The sequence below is a fragment of the Lutjanus erythropterus genome, chromosome 18 (assembly GCF_056507025.1).
Source record: "Lutjanus erythropterus isolate fLutEry1 chromosome 18, fLutEry1.hap2, whole genome shotgun sequence".
NCBI classification, from domain to species: domain Eukaryota; kingdom Metazoa; phylum Chordata; class Actinopteri; order Lutjaniformes; family Lutjanidae; genus Lutjanus; species Lutjanus erythropterus.
In genome coordinates, this window is record NC_139334.1 from 3,064,416 (window position 1) to 3,084,744 (window position 20,329).

Consider the following 20,329-nt stretch of genomic DNA (forward strand, 5'->3'; position numbering starts at 1 on the left):
TTCTAAATAGTTTGATTAGTATGTTTCTCTAAAGGCTGATCAGGGTCGCAAATTAACAACCAGCAAGTGTCAAATACGGTTAAATTTTAAGTTTGGCAAGTAAATCTATATGCCACACTGCTGGTTAAATGTCTGAACCAAAATCATCTGCTTCTGTCCTCTGCTGTCTGTGTCCAAATCACACACAGGTACAGGCACTTCATGGTGCATTCAAGTACAACTTGTAAATTTAGAAATCTGTACTGATAATGACAACACAGGTTGATTAAAACAGGAAAGTTTCTGTTTTTTTTTTTCTTACTTTCATTTGTTGAAATACATACGCAAACTTGTTGTTCTTTCACTGCAGGAAATTTTAATTGATGCTAAAATCATAATATTGCATTGACTTCTACATAGATATTTTGTTTGTTCTGTTAAGAACAAAGCAACCATACTCTTGTAAAACAGACCACAAGTACCTCTCCTATAATTTACAAGTTGCTTTAAATGTATACTCAATATACAATGTTGTGAAGAATAATTAAAAATAAATAATTCTACGCAATAAACAGAAGGCTTGAAATAAACCCTGTGATCAGTATTGGCCAATGTGCATTCAGCTATCAGTGATAGGTCCCAAAATCTTGATTGGAGCACCCTTAAAAATCACAGTGACTGACTTTGTTAAATGTTCACTGACCAACAAGCATTTCGAAGATGAAGACGCCTACAGACCACCAGTCACACTCTCTCCCATAATAACCATCTCCTCCCTGGGATTTCAGCACCTCAGGAGAGATGTAGTCTGGAGTCCCAACAGCTGTATCACAATGCACCATGCCGGTCTGCAACACAAATCCAAGAATTTGTATTTTTCAGAATCTCAGGATGTTTGGACATGATCTTTTTCCTTTTTCCTCTCATCTTTAGACAATGGACAATTATTCATCTAAACATACCAGTTCGTAAGACGTGCCAGCAGAAACCAAAGCTTGCTCTCTGAGTGACTCTCTAATCCCAAATCATAAAACTGACTGCTAGAAGGGCTGATTAAAGTATTAAGACAGTTTTGTTCTTGGTTCAAATTGGGCTCCAAGTATTCAACTGCTACCCATGTAAAGTATAAATATGCATTTGTACATATTATGTATAACAAGCCTACAAGAATTCAGAATCTCTGCTGAAGAAAATGTAACATTAAAGCATTAGCACACACACACACCCAGATAAGTTACTGGAATTTCAGGCACCAACCAGTGGTGATCTAGAATTTTGTATATAATCTGGTGATCACAGCTAAAACCAGCCCTGTGTTATCTGCACTTTTTTCTTTTGATATAAAGGAAGAAATATTCCATCCTATGCACCTTTTTTCTCCCACAGTGTTAATATTCTGCTCAGCCACTTTGTTGGCATTGTACAGGCTAAGACTAAAGATAGACTCTGACTTTTCAATCAAACTAGTGGCAGAAGAAATTAGCATTTTTTTCAGTTTCAGGAGTTTCAGTGACTCACAGAGTCCATCTTCATGCATGTGCCAAAGTCAGCCAGCTTGAGGTGTCCGTGTCTGTCCAGCAGCATGTTGTCCGGCTTGACGTCCCGATGGATGAAGCCCATGGAGTGAATGGCATCTAGGGCCATCACCACCTCCGCTGTGTAGAACTTGGCCCATTTCTCCGGCACGTCGTAGGTGCTGGTGAGGTTGACCAGGTCGCCACCCGGCATGTACTCCATCACCATGTAGAGGTAGTGCTCATCTTGGAAGGCACAGCACAACTGAACAACACAAACACAACCTCTCATTAGTGACTTCTGTTTGCAATAGCTGAATATATTTCTGTTAGATCGCTGCACTGTTTCAATACACAAAGAGCAGCTTGCAAAATATGCACAAAAACAATATTTTATACTTAAGAACTCAAATCCAAATGGCATTATATGATATTCATCAACAAGAGGACACTACACATAGTCTCACAGCAATAATATACTATATAATATTTGTCAACTTTCAAAGTATAAATGTGGAGGCACCAGAAAAAGTCATCAGGAGCTGATCAGTGAATTAAATGTTATACCTGCACGACCCAGGGACTGTTGGCAAACGCCATGATGTCCCTCTCCTCCCAGAAGAAAGCCGAGTCTGACCGCTTGATCATCTCAAACTTGCTTAGTAGCTTCATAGCATAGACCTTCTGGGAGGCTTTATGCCGCACCTGAAGAAAAACGGATGGAGATTTTGAGAATCCCTGGAGTCCACCTTTAATTCTGAGAGATGTTTTGGGCCAAATGGTCAATTACATGTTACACTAAAGTGCAAAAAGGTAAATCAAATCACAGACTGCCCACAAATGTCAGATGATTCTATGTTTTCAATTCAGTGTTGTGCAGTAAATGTACATTTTGAGTGCAGAATATTCACATAGGCATTCCTAAAGGCTCTGACTAGAAAAAAGAGGCACTAAATAATTTTCTAAGTGTTATAATTAAATTGCATTTATGTGCAGTCATTGAGAAAACTAAGATTTGATAACTCTACAGAAACTGTTGTTAGTTGAGAACCAATACTCACCAGTTGGACTTCGCCAAATGCCCCTCGACCAATCACTTTAACTCTGTCAAAGTCTTCAGACTTCATCTGGAGGTCTCGAGTCTGTCCAATGACTTTCTCATCTGAGCAGAAACAGAATAAAGTGTCAATGAATAATATTGTGAACTGACCACAACAACAAATCTCAGTTTTAAACAAAGGTGAATGTCCTGTATCTCCCTCTCTCACACACAAAATACTTACATCTGTTTAAAAAGGTTTCGATGTTTTTGTTCTTGCGTAGTGCGGGGTAGTCCAAGTCTAAGACCAGGGCGTTTATGGAGTCCTACACAGAAAGAAAGAACAGTTAACCAAAAGTCATGACCTACAGGAAACATGGAACAAAGAACATCCTTGACAGCTTCGGCATATGACCAGAAGTCAGTGGACACCTAACCATCGCACATTTCTGAGTTTTCTCAACATCCTATTCTAAAAGCACGTGCATTAACATCAAATTGGGCCTCCTTCACAGCTGTAACAGCTGCCACGCTGATGGGAAAGCTTTCCAGTGGCATTAAATGTTCTGTGCAGGCCAACCGAGTTCCCCCACATCAAACTCAAAATCTAACCATGTCTTTATGGACCTAACTTTATAAATATGGACGCAGTCATCCTGGAACAGCAAGGAGCTTCCCCAAACTCAAGCACTCAGCTGTTGTTGCTCGTCGGGCTTCCACTTCACAATAACTATTGCTTACAACTGACCGGGGCAGGCAGATCTAAGACGGCAGAAACGTCACAAACTGACTTTTGGCAAAGGGGCATCCTATGACAGTGCCAAGTCACAGAGGGCTTTATGACCCATTCTAACTTCTAAATGTTTGCCTACGGATATTTCATGGCTATGTGCTGGATTTCATGCACCTGTTGGCAGTGGGCGGGGCTTCAACATCTGAACTCAGTAATGAGTAAGGGTGCCCACTGACTTGTAAAACCATGAATGATGGTGACAATTATCTCCATGGTCTTGATATGTCTAGTGTCAGATCACAGAAAAGATGTAGCAGAAACTGAAATGGAATAATTTATTTCCAGCACCACGTGTTTTGAAGCAAGTTATGATGAAATCACACCAATACTGCAGTATTATACATTTCAAATTAAAAACAAAAACAAAAACAAAAAAATCAAGCATGTACTGTATATTATTGGAGAATGACAGAGGGAACTAGTAACAATACCTTGAAAAATATCAATATTCAATACCAGAGGGAAAAACTGACTCACATCAAGGGCAGAAAATTTTAGATTTTTTTTATCTAAAGATAAATATAACAAGGTGAGTAAAAGAATTTAAAATATTTAGTATTGATCAATACATACATAGTATTGATTTATCAATACATTTTGACCAGGAACCACCAAGTGGGAACCAGGACCCTGTGGTCTCCTGCATGTCCACATTGACATTAGAGCTGCAACAATTAAAGAGTTATCATTGAATTGAATCGCCAACTGTTTTATTAACTGATTAATCAGTTTGAGTAATTTTTAAGAAAAAAAGTGAAAATTTTCTGATTGTAGATTCTTTAATGTGAATATTTTCTGGTTTCTTTACTCCTAAATGACAGTAAACTGCTTATTTCTGGTGGTCAGCTCGAGCTTTGGGAAACAACGGTCAACATATTTCACCAGTTCTGACATGTTACTAGCAAACAGCTGTTAATCAACTGATCGACTATGAAAATAATTTGTTAGTTGCAGCCCTACTTGTCATAGGATGCAGCATAAAACTATACTGTAGTGTTACACTGACAGAATAAAATGAGTACAGACTGTGTGCAATCACACAGCATTTTAAGGATCCCCAGCTGCTCTTCTCACTTCTTTCAAGTACACAATAACATCAGTAACTCAAGTGTTACAAGCACAAGCTGTTACACATTCTTCACAGGAAGAGTGTGTTTTGACTGTAAAAGGTTACATCATACTGCCAGTCATCGTTAGTCGGAATTAACACATGACTTATCAATGACAAATCATGACGTCTGTTTCCATTCATCTGTATTCATTTGCACACAAGAAGGGAATTATGAGGCTTTAGACACTTAACACTTCAAAATATTTGTTGTTTATGTAAAACTGACATTAAATTCTAATAATTTAGCCAAATGCTGGACATCATGTATTAACGATTTGCATAACGCAACCATCATAGTGTGACATACAGTTTTACGTAGTAATAACTCCCTCAATCTGTAATGCAGAGTTAATAAGCAAGACAGTGAAAAGATGAGACAGATGTATTTTACTCTGAAGTGCTGTGCTGCGGGACACACAGTCTTAAAAAAGGACGAGCAGCTGATTTAAAAGCTGTCACTTTCACCTCCATCGAGTGACATCCCAACTGCAATTTCATCCATTTTCAGTGGTGTAACTGAGAAACTGGACGTGCTTGTCACAGATAGATCAGATTGTGATGTTTATTGTAACTTTGGCGACGTCTGCTGCTGCTGCTTTTGCGCCGACAAACAGCTGTCAATCACAGGAGCAGCCCGCAGAGTGTCAGCTGGCTATTACTCATGTCGTGTGACCAATCAGAGAGTGCTGTCAGTGTGTAGAATTGTTTTACTTTACAGTGTTGAGTATATTGAGTATATCTATGATGTGTATTATAGTATACTATAAAACAGTATAGGATCAGTATAATATTATTTTTATTATACAGTATTTACAATTATTATAGTGGAACTACAGACAGACAGAATGAGCTACACAAGAGAATTTTTTTTTTTTTTAACCGATCTGATAAATGGTCTCAATACCGTGATACGATCCCCACTGTGAGCTTTGTGATCATAGATACCACCCAAAGTACAGAGGAAATGTGCCGTTCCTGAATGACTTGCTGAACTCTGTATGGCCACCACACTGTGGCAACAGTGACACTGAAAATGTGAACAAAAAAGCTAATTGTTCCAGACTCGAATTCACAAAACATTAAGCAAAGCCAACAACAGAACTCATTCTACCAAATAAAGGCAGCGGAGTGCAGGAGTGACAGCAGCAGGCCTCCATTCAAACATTACTGACCACTGACTGCATCTCTAAGAGAGTTTATTTTCTGTATATTTTCTCACCACTGCACAGAACAAAAACAGTTACACATCAGTGCTGCCCAGCAAGGCTGAATGAAAACTAACAACTTCGCCCCAGCGTTTCATTCGACAGTGATCAACTTGACGGACTGGATACATAAACAGCAGTTACATGCAAAGAAAATGAGAACGAGAGACAGAGACACAGAGAGGCAGGATGAGTCATTTCTCCATCAGCAGCAGCCCACTTGATTCTGTCAGTGACATTCATCTGCTGACAAATGATGAACACACTGTTTCTGTGACCATTTGGAAAAGGTTAAAGAGAAATGAAGTCACTTGCACGCAGTCTGTAGTCACTGGTTAAGAACTGCATCTACATGTATCTGTCTGAACGCAAGAAAGTGCTTATTATGTACAAATTTACAGGAAATAACATGGCAGCTGACATTATTAGTCAATACATCAGTTTCTGAAAGAATCTGAATAGCAAAAGCATGCTTCATATTTTTTAAGATTTGTATCATCATGCAAAAGTGTATTAAAGCAAACGCTGTTAGTTTATACAACCTTTCCACATCAAAACAGTTAGCTTCAGCTAGGTAGCTCTGTGCTCAGTGTGTTTAGCCACCAGTGTTTTCACTCAAGTAAGCTCGCCTCACACTGTCACACACACACACACACACACACACACTAGACCAGCAAAACCCAACTTGCAGCCCACAGGCCAACTTGACAACAGAGTGCAGGGTGGCCCTTCAACCATGTTCTAATTCACAATGAAAATAAATTCATTCACACTGATTTTACTCAGAGGGATGTGACAGTTTTGTGTGATGTGATGAATGAGGCTGTTAGTAACAGAGAAGGCTGATTTTTGTGTGAAGACCTTTCAGGCTGTGCAAAGTGCAGTAAGATCAGGGGAAGACAACTACTGGTGGAAGTCAAGCAACACTTACACAGAAATGTGTATTTTATAGTAACAGAGGTTAAATATGCTCTTCATTCTGTTACTGGTAGGAGAAATTTATGTTTATGGTTTAAACTTATGAATCATTCCAATGCTTCAGTGATTGCATGCTTTTTTCAATATCACCAAACCATTTACAGCAAAAATGCAGTTGCAGTTAAAATATCTGATTTATCTGTCAATCCTTGTACCAAGTTCACTTAGTTAATTTGTTAATAAGTCAGTTAATTTGAAAATAAAGACCTTTAGATTAGTTATGGGCCTTTTAAGTTTTATTCATTTTATCTAATAAATAATGTGATCATTATTAACTGGCCCCTCACCTCCTGTTATTTTGCAAAAGCAGTCCCTGAGCAAAGCAGGTTGAGCATCCCTGTTCTAGACCAATCACTGCTCTGGATGTAAATCGACATTCACAAGGTATACTGGAAATATGGTAAGGAAAAATGTATTCAAAGATCAATAGAAGAGTCACATAATAATGATAATATCAATTTAAGTGTAGGAAGGCACAGATCTGGTGCTTACTATCAGTATCTGTCTGATACTGACCAAAATCACTGGATTGGATTTTGTACAGCTTTTTCCATTGTTAAAGCAAATGTGAACTTGAAATTGACATATAACAACATATTAACTAGGCTTATGTTAAACACAGCCATACGTAAGACTGTTTATTTTGGTATTTCAACCATGTTTATAGTAGCTTCAAGCTAACAGAAGGCACCCTGCTGTCAGAGCCGTGTAGAAAGAGTGCTGCCTTAATAATGGTTTGGTGATCCGTCGGTAACATCTGTACCAGAGGGCAACTATTCCAATCGACCACTCAAGCTTGTGGCAATGAAATGAGGCACTGCAATTTGCACTGCGGTTCAGTCCAGTATGTACTGGTTGTGATCGAACCAATACCATATTCAACCAAGTTGCGGTACACACCACTATCACATTATGCTCTTGTCAAACTAACTCCTGTCATGTTCTGTAACCCTTATATTTTGGTAGAGTTATGTTTTTTAACCTCTTTTTAACTGTTGATTTAGATGCCTTCAGTTATTTGCACCTTTTTTAAACTTTAAACCTGTGTTTCCTTGTGGCTTGACTGCTTGGTCCACAAAAGTTGAAACGGTGCTGACCAACGAAAACTGCTGCCAAAAGTTCTGTGTGTGAAAAAGTTTAAATAAGAAGCAGCAGTATTGCATAACTGAGTGGTGTTGTGGGCTGTGTTTCTTTGTTCATAGCAGTAGTATACTTCTTTCACAGTTTAAGGATGATGTTTATTAGATGGCTAAGTAATGGCTGAGTGAATCCTTACAAATGTATTATTAGCTGATTAGCTGTTTAGAGGGAGAGAGGGGGAAAAAGGCAGAATCTGATTGGTATCGGGAGATACTCAACATTGCAGTCTCGGTTTCAGACATGAAAAAGTGGTACTGAGTCATCCCTATTTAAGAGTCTAAAGTCTTAAAAGTCTTTTACTGGTATTTTAGGTGGTTGTGTTCACTACTGAACAGGAACAGCCACTGGGAACTGGACTGCAGCCCTGCAGCAGCAGCACGTTCGCTCCACTGAACACAAGCTGACTGTTTGTAGCATTCAGTCATTTTGTAATGGACACAGTTTGACCCAGGGCGATGTAGGGAAACCATTAAATAAGCAAAAGACAGACTGATGCAAACCCCTAATCGTTACAGTGTGTAACAATAAGGAAGTCATCTATCAACTTTTGTCAGCTACACATTCCTGAACGGTCGATGAGGAGCCGTTTGAAAGGCTGGACCGAGCCAGCAGAGAACACAAGAACCCCACTCTGAACCAGTGCTCTAAACTGGTTTCTTTCAAACTTGTCTTTTTTCCTAGCGCTTCTCATTCTCCCCTCATTACAGTGCTAGACACGATGGCACAGTCTGCTTCATGTTTCTCTCACTTCCTTTGTCCTCATTTCTCCTCCACTTTTCCCTCGTCTCTTTTGCCCTTTTCTGCCGCTCTTATCTGCCTTTCCTCCTGCTCGCTCCTCTCATCGTTCTCCGCTCGGCTGCAGTCGGTCTGCGGCGAGCTGCACACTCTGTTTCATCATATCAACTTCGCTTCCCCATTAAAGGACTGACCTCACACAAAACTACTATTTAAGGGAAAAAAATACACATGCCGGGGGTGGAGAGGGGGTTGCCGGCGGGGTGCGTGTGCACATGCACACACACATACACATACACACACACACACAGACGCACTAGGATCTCCCCATGAGCATGGCAATACAGGAAATGATCCACCCCACCCAAGGGCTGGCAGATAATTTCACTGTGTCATGAAGCCAGTCCCTGTGTGCAAGTCATTTCCTCTGAGGCAGCATTCTCTGCTACTGCTGCAGCCACAAAAAGAAAGAAATTTATAAATGCATGGCAGCTGCAGGTGAGACCATGTGTACAATGCTTTGCAACTTGTATGCCTTTAGACACTCAATTATTTACTTGCCAAAACATTGTCAAGGCAACAGTAAGTACATTAACCACAAGTGAAATCAACGCCCAGTCTTTTCTTGACACTTACTGATCCAGGCGTATAAACACTGCAGGTCTATGACCTCTTTATGCTTCACTGAGGTCACTTTTAAAGGTGAACCTGGTAGCTACATAATCCATTACACTGCAAGAAACAAGACAAACAATCACACCAATCACAGGTGATATATTTTTTCCATTTTCAGAATTATTATAAATTCACTTTGTCCTCTGTCTATGACTTTTTTGTGATTTCTTATTTCCTGTCAAAACCCATTTTTAGACAGTAAACAGGAAGAAGAACATCTTGCATGAATCATAACCACAGTATATTTGACTTTGTAACTGTATCTCCACAGACTCTATGTGCAGCATCATTCGTCATTCCATTTAGTCACAGTGCGTCATGGCAGCGGTACATCTGTTAGGTCTAAGGAGGGTAAGCTGAAGTGAAATAACTCAGATCTTGTTTTCATGATAATACAGACTTAAAAGATGTAATGAATTTAATTTGTAATTCTGTTTGAAGCACCAGTGTGTAGAATTTAGAAATGTCGAGCTAGAATAGGGCCAGGCAATATGGACAAAATCAAATATCACAACATTTTTCACCAAATACATTGATATTTGTCGATACTGCAAAATATTTTTGGGATGACTCTTGGTACTTTGACAAAATATTAACACAATATGATTTTTTGATAATCAGTCATCAATAATGTGGATTTTAGGGGTGGGAGAAAAAAACAGATTGTCATTTTTTTTTTTTTTTTACTATTCCTGCATTGATTTTTTTAATTGCTGAATCAGTTTTTCATACATATACTCTCAATACATTATCTCAATGCTAATACATAATGGGAATTAATATCATCTTAACAAACAGATCCAGTTTACTTCATATGCTTAACATAAAACAACATGTGTACTCAGACTTTCAGGAATATTTTTCCTCTGCTCTGTGGAAACAAAAGAATAGCCGCTGATTTCACTTTGCCAACTGAATCTGTAGCTCTGGCTTCGACATTCTGCAACTGAAGAAAAGCTGCGTTTGCGTGAAGTATGTTACTTTAAAGCAGGGGTGTCACACTCATCATCCCATCTACTTGTTGATTCTAGCTACAAGCACTCAGCTTACAGTGCCACTGCTAGAAACGGCTATATTATATGACTGACAGCAGGCAGCTGTTTCATTGTGCGGATAGAAAAACCAGGATGCATCACACAAATTATTTTCTTTGCAAGCTCTCGCAGGCCACATAAGATGAGTTGGCTGGCTGAATTCGGCCCGGGGGCCTTGAGTTTGACCCATGTGCTTTGAAGGCTCCCATTTGTGTGGTGCATAGTTTTCAGAGGATCTATTAGCGTTTGCATGACATCTTATCTTATTTATTCGTTTTTTATGGCACTCACTCAATGAGCAGTTAAATGAAGCACTTCAAAAAGCTTTTTATTTACAACATAATAAGCAGCATAAAAATGATGCTGCTGCAATAAAACTCAGACAGGCTGACTGACATGTGATGTGCATTGTTTTCATAAATATGAATCATGATAAACAGTCTCTAGAAGTGTAGGATTAAACATTTCCCCATGGTCTAGTGTTAAAAAGCGAACTAAAATTGCAATAAATTGTAATATTGAGTCACAATGCTTGTAGAATCACAATACTTACAACAGAATTGAAATACATATCAAAACAGTACCCAAATATCATGGTAGTATATAGGTAAAGGTAAAGCAGGTAAAGGCAAATAACAGAATAACAGAATAGCAGCACAGCTGCGAAACTTGTGAAAAAAAGTAAAAAGACCCTCTCTAGAGAAAATGTTTTCTTTTTGTCTGTTCTGCTACTGTATTGTACTGTATTGTCCGCTACTGTAGAAATATTGTGGTACAACATAGCAGACTACATGGAAGTGGACCTACTCCCTCTGTAGATATAAACACCTCTTTTAAAGTTAAGGAAAACACAATAATTCTTATTTTCAGGTGATTATACACAAAGGTAAACATGAATATTATGTTCAATTTCTGCCATATTGCAATAGCTCTCCCTAAATCTAACACACTGGGCCTTTCAAATTTGAACAGTAAACATTGAATATTTATATAGGTCTGTGCTTTTATGAGAACTGAATGCTGGTGCACTTATTAAGTAATTGATTTATTGCTGTTATCATTTAAACACAAGGTTTCGTAGCAACTTATGATCCGAACCACAGCAGCCTGAGGTTGCAGGCTGAAATCAATCAGATGCTGAAGAAAATCAAATTCGATAAGTTTGGAAAAGAAAAATCTCTGTAAATGAAGCTGAGCTGCTTTCTCAGAACTAAATGCACCAACTATAAAACCACAATGTGTTTCAGTTCTTTTGAACTGACAGGAGTGGCTGCTTACTTTCAGTAGTAAAACGTGTCTAACGGTTCTGTGATCACAGGCAGAAAGACTGAAGGTCTGCAGCAACAGAACAGCCTGACACTGCTGGGACAGGTCACATGTGGACTTTATGTACATGAGGTACATCTGTGTTTATGTCCAATGCAATGAATGGAAACAATGCATTTTCAAATCAAATAGTGGTTTAGTATCACTTCTAGTTCAGAGGCCTTTTGTGCGTAAAGGTAAAGGAAAAGGTCACTGTGCATCACGAAGATCCATCAATAATCAGTCATGTGCATATTGTCACAATCCCAAAAAGAACGGCAGAGCAGGTTGGTGCTCTATACCAAAGCAGAAAGAGTCTAAGGAAGAACTGACTGAGTTTCACAGATTTCCTACTTTGGACATGAAAAAGATGACAAAAGTTGTTCTTCGACAGTTGCCACGAGAAATACAAAGTAAACACTCTGTTGCAACGCTTGGACTCACTACAGGCATGTAGCAAACACTCACTATCTACAAACTGGACCTCTTGGTGACATATTATTCTTTTCCCTGTCATTTATATATTTCCCCGTTAAACAAGACAAATCAAGTGTGGAGGAAGGATAAATAAATAAATACATGTTGCCCTGGTGACGGTGAGAGGCGCCAGTGGCTCTGTAGTGAAGTAGTGAAATTATGTTGGTGGATCTTTATGAGATGCTATTGTTTTTTAGTTTGGCAAATCAATCTGCACTTTAAAGGGATAGTTCAGAATTTTTCAAGTGGAGGTTAATGAGGTACTCATTCACAGTCAGTGTATTAGACTAACTACAATTGATGTCTGGTCTGCCACTGCCTTCTCTGATTAGTTTGTGTTATTGTGTGACTTTTGTGTTTTAAAGAATTAGTCTCGATTCACATAGTCATAGAATAACAAACAAACAGCAGATTGAGGCAGCAGTTGACCAGCAACTCCCACGTTCTAGGAGGCACAATGTTTTTGCCAAAGGAGGCTGGTTATTTTGGAGAGAACAATATTAGGCTTAAACCCATAAGAAAAGGCTGTCTGACAGCAAATACAGCAGAGAAAATACTCTAAACATGGCATTCACTTAATTTAGGGCTGCAAGATATATTTTGAAAAATCATACTGTAATTATTTTAACAGATATTACAATTATAATATGATTCATCATTAGCGTCACATTTTTCTTTTTCAATTAATAAAAAATATCATTATGCAACATGTCATATTTGTGACATTTCTTGTGGTCTGTGATAAATAAACATGTTTTCTTACATCTGGAGAACAAGATTTGTCAGCCAGGGCATCTCTGCTGCACTACAGTACTTCATTATAATGTTCTGTCACACATTGTTTTCTTTCTTTAAAAACTGCATCTACTAGGATTTGGATATAGCACTTGGTTATCTGCAAATGCAATAACATTTCAATCAATTGCACAGCACCACTAATATTGATATTCATTTTTTTAGGCGGCTTAAATACATTTTGTTGACCCTGTCCACAACAGTACATTGCTTACCTCCCTAAGCAATGTACACCAGTACTCCTCCTGCTTCTCTAAACTGGGTGCAAATGGAGTCCACTTCTAATAGTCCAAAATGGAGAAGCAAATATGAAAATAGCATCCAAACAGATGTTAGTCAGGCCAGTTTGTGGCTTGTGAAAACGGGTGGCATTCCCCTTTAAAATATCTTTGTTAAAGGGAAACTTCGGCACTTCTCATGTGGATGTCCAATCAGTGTTGATGGTAAATGCAGTCAATTGAAGCAATAAATTGCTCATTGTGTGCTATATTGATCAATGAGCTCTAATGCTGCAAAAACTGTAGTTCTTCCTGCCTCCAGTGACATCAGTCTGATGTCACTGGAGGCAGGAAGAACTACAGGTTATGTTGGATTTCTAGTCTCCACCTCTGGGTAGCCAGGGGGCAGGCTTCATGAGTATTTCTGGGACCTAATGCTTTGTTCTGGTCAACAAAGTAATAGCCGTAAGCTGGGCTGGTAATAACACAGCAACAGAGGCATGGGATCAGAAGCTCACATGCAATGCATCCTGGTATGTGTAGGAACAGTACTGCAAGCAGGAGAACTCAGCTTTCTTGGCCAATATAGCAGCACTGAGGAATTTATTGCTTCAATCGACTACATTTACCATCAACATTGATTGGACATCCACATGAGAAGTGCAGAATTTTCCCTTTAACCACATTTGCAGACATTTGAACACATCATCATTCACACAGACCTCGCAGGTCATACATAATAAGCCGTTTAGTGCAACGGAGTTACACAAGAGAAATGGCTGCACGCAGCTCTTCCAATTTGCCTCCATTAGCATTACTGTAAAAAATGCCAACAAGACTCTGGAGGACATTTCTCGGCTACTCGGTTTAAGCGTCTATTTATAAATATTAAATAACTGACAAGTGTCTGGGGAAGTGTAAAGCTGGATTGACAATTTAAACTTTAATGCAGCTGACATATCTGGACGTGTTCCAGGCAACCAGCGATCCTCCCTTCCTCGACTACAGATATGATTCACTTATATCAAAAGGGGAGGGCTTTTTTGTAACAATGGATCTAAATAATTACAAACCATGATGTCAGGTCCTATACCCCAGCTTGATATACAGCACACTTCACTTCACAACTTACAGTAATGTCTTCCTGAGCTGATAGGAATATCTGTCCAGTCTGGCTTATCAGTGGAATTGTTATGTATCTATTAGATAGCACTTCAGCATTTTATCTCTGCTATACTGTAATCTAGCCAATGGGTTATGGCTGGTTGCTTAGCAACTCCTGCAAAATACAAAGAGTCGAAGCTACAGAGAAGCAGGAGGCAGGAGTTTATAAGAGCTCAGTTTCAGCACATTCTATTCTTTTCCATTTTATTTACCCAACCTGCTGTTGACATTTCAGAGCTGTCAATCTCCTCGGCCTGCTTCCACTCTTTATCACCCTATAAAAAGCCACGTGGATACACCATACAGGAATGTGATGATGTTGACCTGAAAGGAGCTAAACACAGAGAGGAATAACCCAACTATTCAAACTCTCCCTGCACCATTTGCAGTTATTTCCCCACAAAAAAAAAAAAAAAAAAAAAAACCCTCTTCCTCCCCTCATACCCGTCTCGTCATTCGGCATGTGGAACAGAAAACAAGCAGCTCTGCTCTGGGCTTTAAAAGGATTGTGCAGAAAGTTAATGTTTTGATTGAATTCCAGCCGTTTTAAAAATAGTTGTGGGGATAAACGGTGGGCCGGGCAGAGTGAGGGGACCGTGCCAGGCAGGGCCCGTAAACTCTCCAAGAAAGACACAACGGCAGGAATCCTGCAGAGGCTCACAAATAGCACGGCTAATGTCTCCGCGGGGAATAACAAGAGTATGTCTTACTCTTGCATTTGACAGATTTCTGTCCCATGCTCCTGTGCCCTGTACTTTTTTGGCACCCGCGCTTTATTATAAAGTATACCGAGGAATGTGCCAGGAAAAATACATAGCAAAGGAGGACTGCATGTACATCTCCTTAAAGTCAGCTTTCCAAATGATCATAATGTTCCACTTGGAGAAAAGAAAACAAGATGGGGGGCATTACAGTGGCAGTGGTCAATGTGGGTTATGCAAGTTCAAACCATATTGTTGCTCAACATTTATGTCCATGTTCTATCAATTGAACATGTATATAAGATAAGATTTGAGTGATTTATCTAGTGCTGCCCCCTGAAAGTCGAAGATTCAAACCATCAGTCGGAGACCTGACAGCTGACTGACAGTTGAGCAGTCTCTTTGTCAGTGTACATTACCATGACAGAATAAACAGACATAAGCTTACAACAGCCTACAGGGATAACATTTCAGAGAGGAATTATAAAAAAGAAGAACCATAAATACATTTTTGTATTAGCTGGCTCACTGGGAAAGAAACCATGTTACAACATCTGCTGGTGGCTAACTGGTGAGAGAAGGTTAAACGTTTGGTTGGTAAGTTTCATCTGTTTTTTTTATGCAACAGCACTGCGAGTTGTAAACTTTAAAAACCAAGTCTAACTAACTATGATGGAAGCAGAGAAGAGTGATAAAAATGGAGGGCAGCCCCCAGTGGACTGCATAGCATGTCGGGCAATGAGGGACAGCGCTGTATGCTGAAATAGGAGTTTAGTGTGATGTACTGAACTGAAAAAACAAAAAACAAATCGTCGAAGCTTTATATATATAATGGTCAAATCCGATATGCCCTCAGTTTATCAGGTGTGAAGGACAAGATTTCTGCTAGTTTCTGATTATTCACTGATTGCATATTGGACTCATGTCATGATCCATAACTGTATTCTTGATGAATTCAGGATCATAAAAAAAAGTTGATCAGCGCATTTCTGATGGCGATGTCCTAAAATGACTTGTTTTGTCCGACCAACAGTCTATACTTCAAAGAAATTCTTTTTACCATCATAGAAGATAAGAAAGTCAGAAAACATTCTCACTGAGAAGCTTGAACTGGTGAATCAGTGCTTAATTATTTTGTTGATTCCAATTTGTTAAATTGTGTTTCTGTCACATGATTCCTTATCTAAAGCAGTGAAGTACCCCAGTCTCTCTGCCACTGAATAAATACAGTGGGCCAACTTGCAATAAAAAGCCTTTTTTACAGTTGAATGACATCATTAGGCTGAGTTTCAGTTTCAACCCTTTCTCATGAATGTGTTTTCATTTGTGTTTAACTATTTCTTGTGTTGGCACAAACTATTTGAATTATAACTGCCACCCTCGACACTCAAACACTGCTGGACTAAACTCTGCCACACGCAAACAAACGCTCTTGTTTGGGTTTGATAAAGGAAATGAAAGCTGTATGAACTCACTGACAATCCAGAGCTGTTTGATAATGTGTTGTTGTATTGTTCGACCGTTGCTGCTGGTTGCGCACAATGCAGCTTGTGTGTTGCTAAGATCAAGTGAATAACGTTTGCTTGAGAAGACGAACACAAATGTGTGTCCATGAGTATCAGAGTCTGTGCATGCATACGTACATGCTGTGTGTGTGTGTGCATGCGTAAGAGAAAGTGTGTTTGTGTGTGTAGGAGGCTGTGTTTTAGCAGCAGGTTGTGATGGAATGATAACGCTGAGGCCAGATGGATGGTTTGTGTGTTATGCGTGGGAAGACTTCTGTTCTCTTCTCTTCTCTGCTCACACACACCCTCATTTAAAACTAAAAATACAGCAAGACTCAGGTATCAAACTGTTTAACACCGCACAACGGGGTGAAGATTCTGCACTAGCATACAAGAGATTTTAAAAGATTCATGCATTCAGCCACTGTCAACCACATGCAGGCTTTGCAGAACTCGCTGTCACTGTGATCCACGTGGAAAGTGAAAGTTCTTCAAAAGTCTAATCTTCAAACAGAGCTGTGATGTCCAAAAACTATATACAGAGATCAGAGGCTGTTTTATGAGCAAAGACCGTTTGTATCTGCATGTTTCAATGATTTAAATTAAACCATCCTGCATTGTTCTGCAGCCACATTATCTCAGCCACCGTCTTTATGTCTAGACAAGAAGATCCACAAGATTAAGACAAATCTCAGGGTGTATGTATTTCCTTTCACATGAGGACCATATACCATTGTGAACGGCGTCGAGACATCCCATTCTAGCTTTGCTCCTAGTCCAAATGTCATATTATGAGAATGGATGAGATTCACAGCAGTTTATTTAAAGGCTTATCAGACGACCAGATGGACAACTCAGTTGTTGCATAGTTGCAGTAGTACAGCTAATTTGAGTTTAAGCAATATTTTAGTTTTTCTAGGCACACAGCATACCCATTAATTTCTAGAGATAAAGTTCTTCCTCATTTTTCACATTCCTTCTCACATCCCTGTAAGGTGGATCTTGGACCTGCTCATGTCTTGTTCTATTTGTTCAGGGTATTATATAATGTGTATACAAGGTGCTGGGTGGATGTGTGTATATATATGTGCGTGGGAGTGCGTGTGCTCGCCGGACTTTGATTTTTGCTCAGTTTGTAATGAATGTTTTACAGCAGGCTGGGGGAATCCTTTTACCTTTTAAAGCAACATAACAAGAGTCAGGATTTATCAGTCACAGTAATTGTGACGCCCAAGACTTCTTAAAGCGCAACTCCATCTGAGTTCTTTTAAAGATTTTTCAAATGCAAACTCCCACCTAGCCGTTAGCAAAAATCAGTGATATAAGTTAGAGCGCCAAAATCCTCCAGTCCCTCAAACCAGTCTGTCCTCAGTCCAACATGAGAAGGAAGATGGAGAAGTAGAGCTGCCCCAAGGGCAAGAAAGAAGTGACAGAAATGGAAGCAAAACAAGAGTTAACACTAGTGTTGCTTTACACAATAGGAGACAACTCTTGGTTTGAAGTTTGATGATGAACTTGCAACATTTATGCTAGACTGGTAAGTAAACAGCTGTTAATGCTAATGTCAGCTATTTAGTTAAAGCTTATGAAGATAGCTGATTGTATAATGTAACTGATGTGTTAGTTGTTTGCAAAGTTAGCTGTTTGTTGAAAGGAGGAAAAACATACCTTCACTACCTTTAATTTGTACAATATCTAAAGTGTAAAAGGATATGTTGTGGTTTTACGATTATGCACCAGACTATGCCTTAGCCAGAGGCAGTAATTACATCCCTGGAGTCTTGTCTCACAGGGAGGCAGCCAATGGAGTGCCCAGGAAGTCATGTAGACAAAAAATTATTCACATATATCCCACTTCAATGTTTTGTGTCAATTAAACAAACAAGACATAACACGTTAATGGACTGTGTTTGCTTCAAACAGAGCCAGGCTAGCTGTTTCCCCCTGTTCCCAGTGTTTTTGTTAGACTAAGCTAATCAGCTGCTGGCTGTAGCTACATATTCACCAGAAATGAGAGTGGTATCAAGCTTCTCATCTAACTCTTGGCAAGAAAGCTTATAAGCAAATTTACTAAAAAAGATGCAAAAAAGGACAATTCCTCGAAGAACATAAACTTTCAAAGGACCTTGTACAGAGACAACATACGCAAGTTAAACAGAAATAACTATAGTTCAAACTAAAGCCATGACACAAAAATATTCATAGACATATAGAAAAAAACCCCAGTGGGCCATCTACAGCTTAAATAAACAGGGAAAACCCTGTTAAAGTCTCTCAGCTCTGACCACTAAAGAAGACCAGACGATACATAGCTGAAGTGAAGTGTGACATTTTCACACCGCTGAGGGTTTACACACCCGGAAGACACCGGGGTCTTCTTCACTGGACTGGAGCAAAAACCAAAAAAAGACTGCGGAGAGGCCCGGCCGTCTCTCCAGAGGAGGTGTGGAGCAGAGAGACTGGCTTGTTTTGCAGAAAAAAAAAATTGGCCGGGCCACCGTCCCCAGTGCCTTATAAGGCAGTGTTTCTACCCGGCTAGCACATTGAAGCCGGGACTGCTGCTGCTGCTTGGCTGAGAGCAACTCAACTGCACTCCAGAGACGAAGGCGAGCACTCAGGTTGACTATCAGGGCAAAGACAGGGAACAAAACACACAGGGGTTACCCCCACCTCCCTAAAGAGGTACACATTAAAGGAAGGAGTCCCAGTATGGGAACTGTTGGGGGCAATAAGATAAGAGGAATGGAATGGAACAGAGAAAAATTAGAAAAAGTGGAGATGCTGAGTAAGAAGAGTGGTAAACACTAGGTGGGAGGTGAGTTGACAAAATAGAGTAAAGAAACATATGTGAATGGAGATGGACGACAGAAACAAAGAGAGGAAAAGGGAGTGGAGTGACTGGAATGACTAAGCAACACTACATTTAGTTATGAAATGGCTTTGTCACCTAATGCTGAGTAACTGCGAGGATCATGCCAAATGAACAGAGAAGAGACAGCCAGGGACTGCCCTCAAGACATGATCTGGAAGACATCAGACCGACTCTTAAGCTCTCCTCGTCTCATATCGTTCACACTTAAGTGCCGTGCATAGAGTTATCTGGCAGTACCAGGGCTGCAGCTCAATCAAAGGGCTCTGGACTGGAGCTCCAGTTAAAATACCTGCAGTGTGTTTAACAAGCCTGAGAGGAGGGGCAGGGCCGCGGGGCTGAGAGAGAAGCAGAGCCAGAGAAAAAGAGATAAGGCTGAAAAGTGAAAGGGGAAAGTGCAGTCATTTGCAGGGACTTTGAGCCCCATATATAGCTGCCAACTATTTACTCAATGAGGTCATTTCCTTCAGGACGGCAGAAAGGCAACTTATGTGACTTGCAATCAAGTGTCCATATTTTTCTTTATCTTGAAAAATGCCCTTTCTCTTGCTTGCCCTCGACAATCACTCGCTGTGTACTTGGAACTGCCAAGTTGAGTCCAGTACTTCAGTCAGCAGTGCTGTGCTGCCAAATAATGATCACTGCAGTTTGCACCAGTGGTAGAAGGTTGCTGAGACCTCAGGTTAAATTCAATTGAATGCTGATTGAGGCAATACAGTGATTTGGTTTATACGACCACAGTGTATGGCCTCATTAAAGTACCGTTTCTGTGATTTCTGCTGGGCGATCTGATCTTTTTGGATAGGGTTGTTCTGACACTGACACCCATATCAGCATTGAGATTCAGAAATACCTCATTTTAGCGCTGGGACCATAACCGCATTATTGTGATCATGTGATGCCTACTGTGGGGTTGAGCTCATTACTGTCATCAATACAGATTTTGATTTGAAGGATCAACTTCACAATGCACTGAGATCAGCACAGTGAACTATTAACATATCTACGGATCAGCATGGCCAAACACAACAAGTGAGGAATACAGGCTCTGATTGGTCAAAAGATGACCAAGATGTCTTGGATTGAGTATCC

At 39.8% G+C, this 20,329-nt stretch overlaps 1 protein-coding gene across 4 annotated transcripts in view; it reads right to left on the minus strand.

Moving 5' to 3' along the window:
* The window catches only part of rock2a (rho-associated, coiled-coil containing protein kinase 2a), a 49,889-nt gene that overhangs the window by 24,067 nt on the left and 5,493 nt on the right, over nucleotides 1-20,329 (minus strand). For all 4 annotated transcript variants that reach the window (XR_014772329.1, XM_084743161.1, XM_084743162.1 and 1 more), the window contains exons 2-6: nucleotides 2,777-2,858; nucleotides 2,555-2,655; nucleotides 2,061-2,198; nucleotides 1,498-1,758; nucleotides 683-827 (exon numbers count right to left, since the gene is read on the minus strand). Coding sequence is in view for 3 of the 4 variants with exons in the window: in XM_084743161.1 (XP_084599287.1) it covers nucleotides 683-827; nucleotides 1,498-1,758; nucleotides 2,061-2,198; nucleotides 2,555-2,655; nucleotides 2,777-2,858 (727 nt within the window). In the remaining variant the exon portion in view is untranslated. The remainder of the gene's footprint in view (nucleotides 1-682; nucleotides 828-1,497; nucleotides 1,759-2,060; nucleotides 2,199-2,554; nucleotides 2,656-2,776; nucleotides 2,859-20,329) is intronic.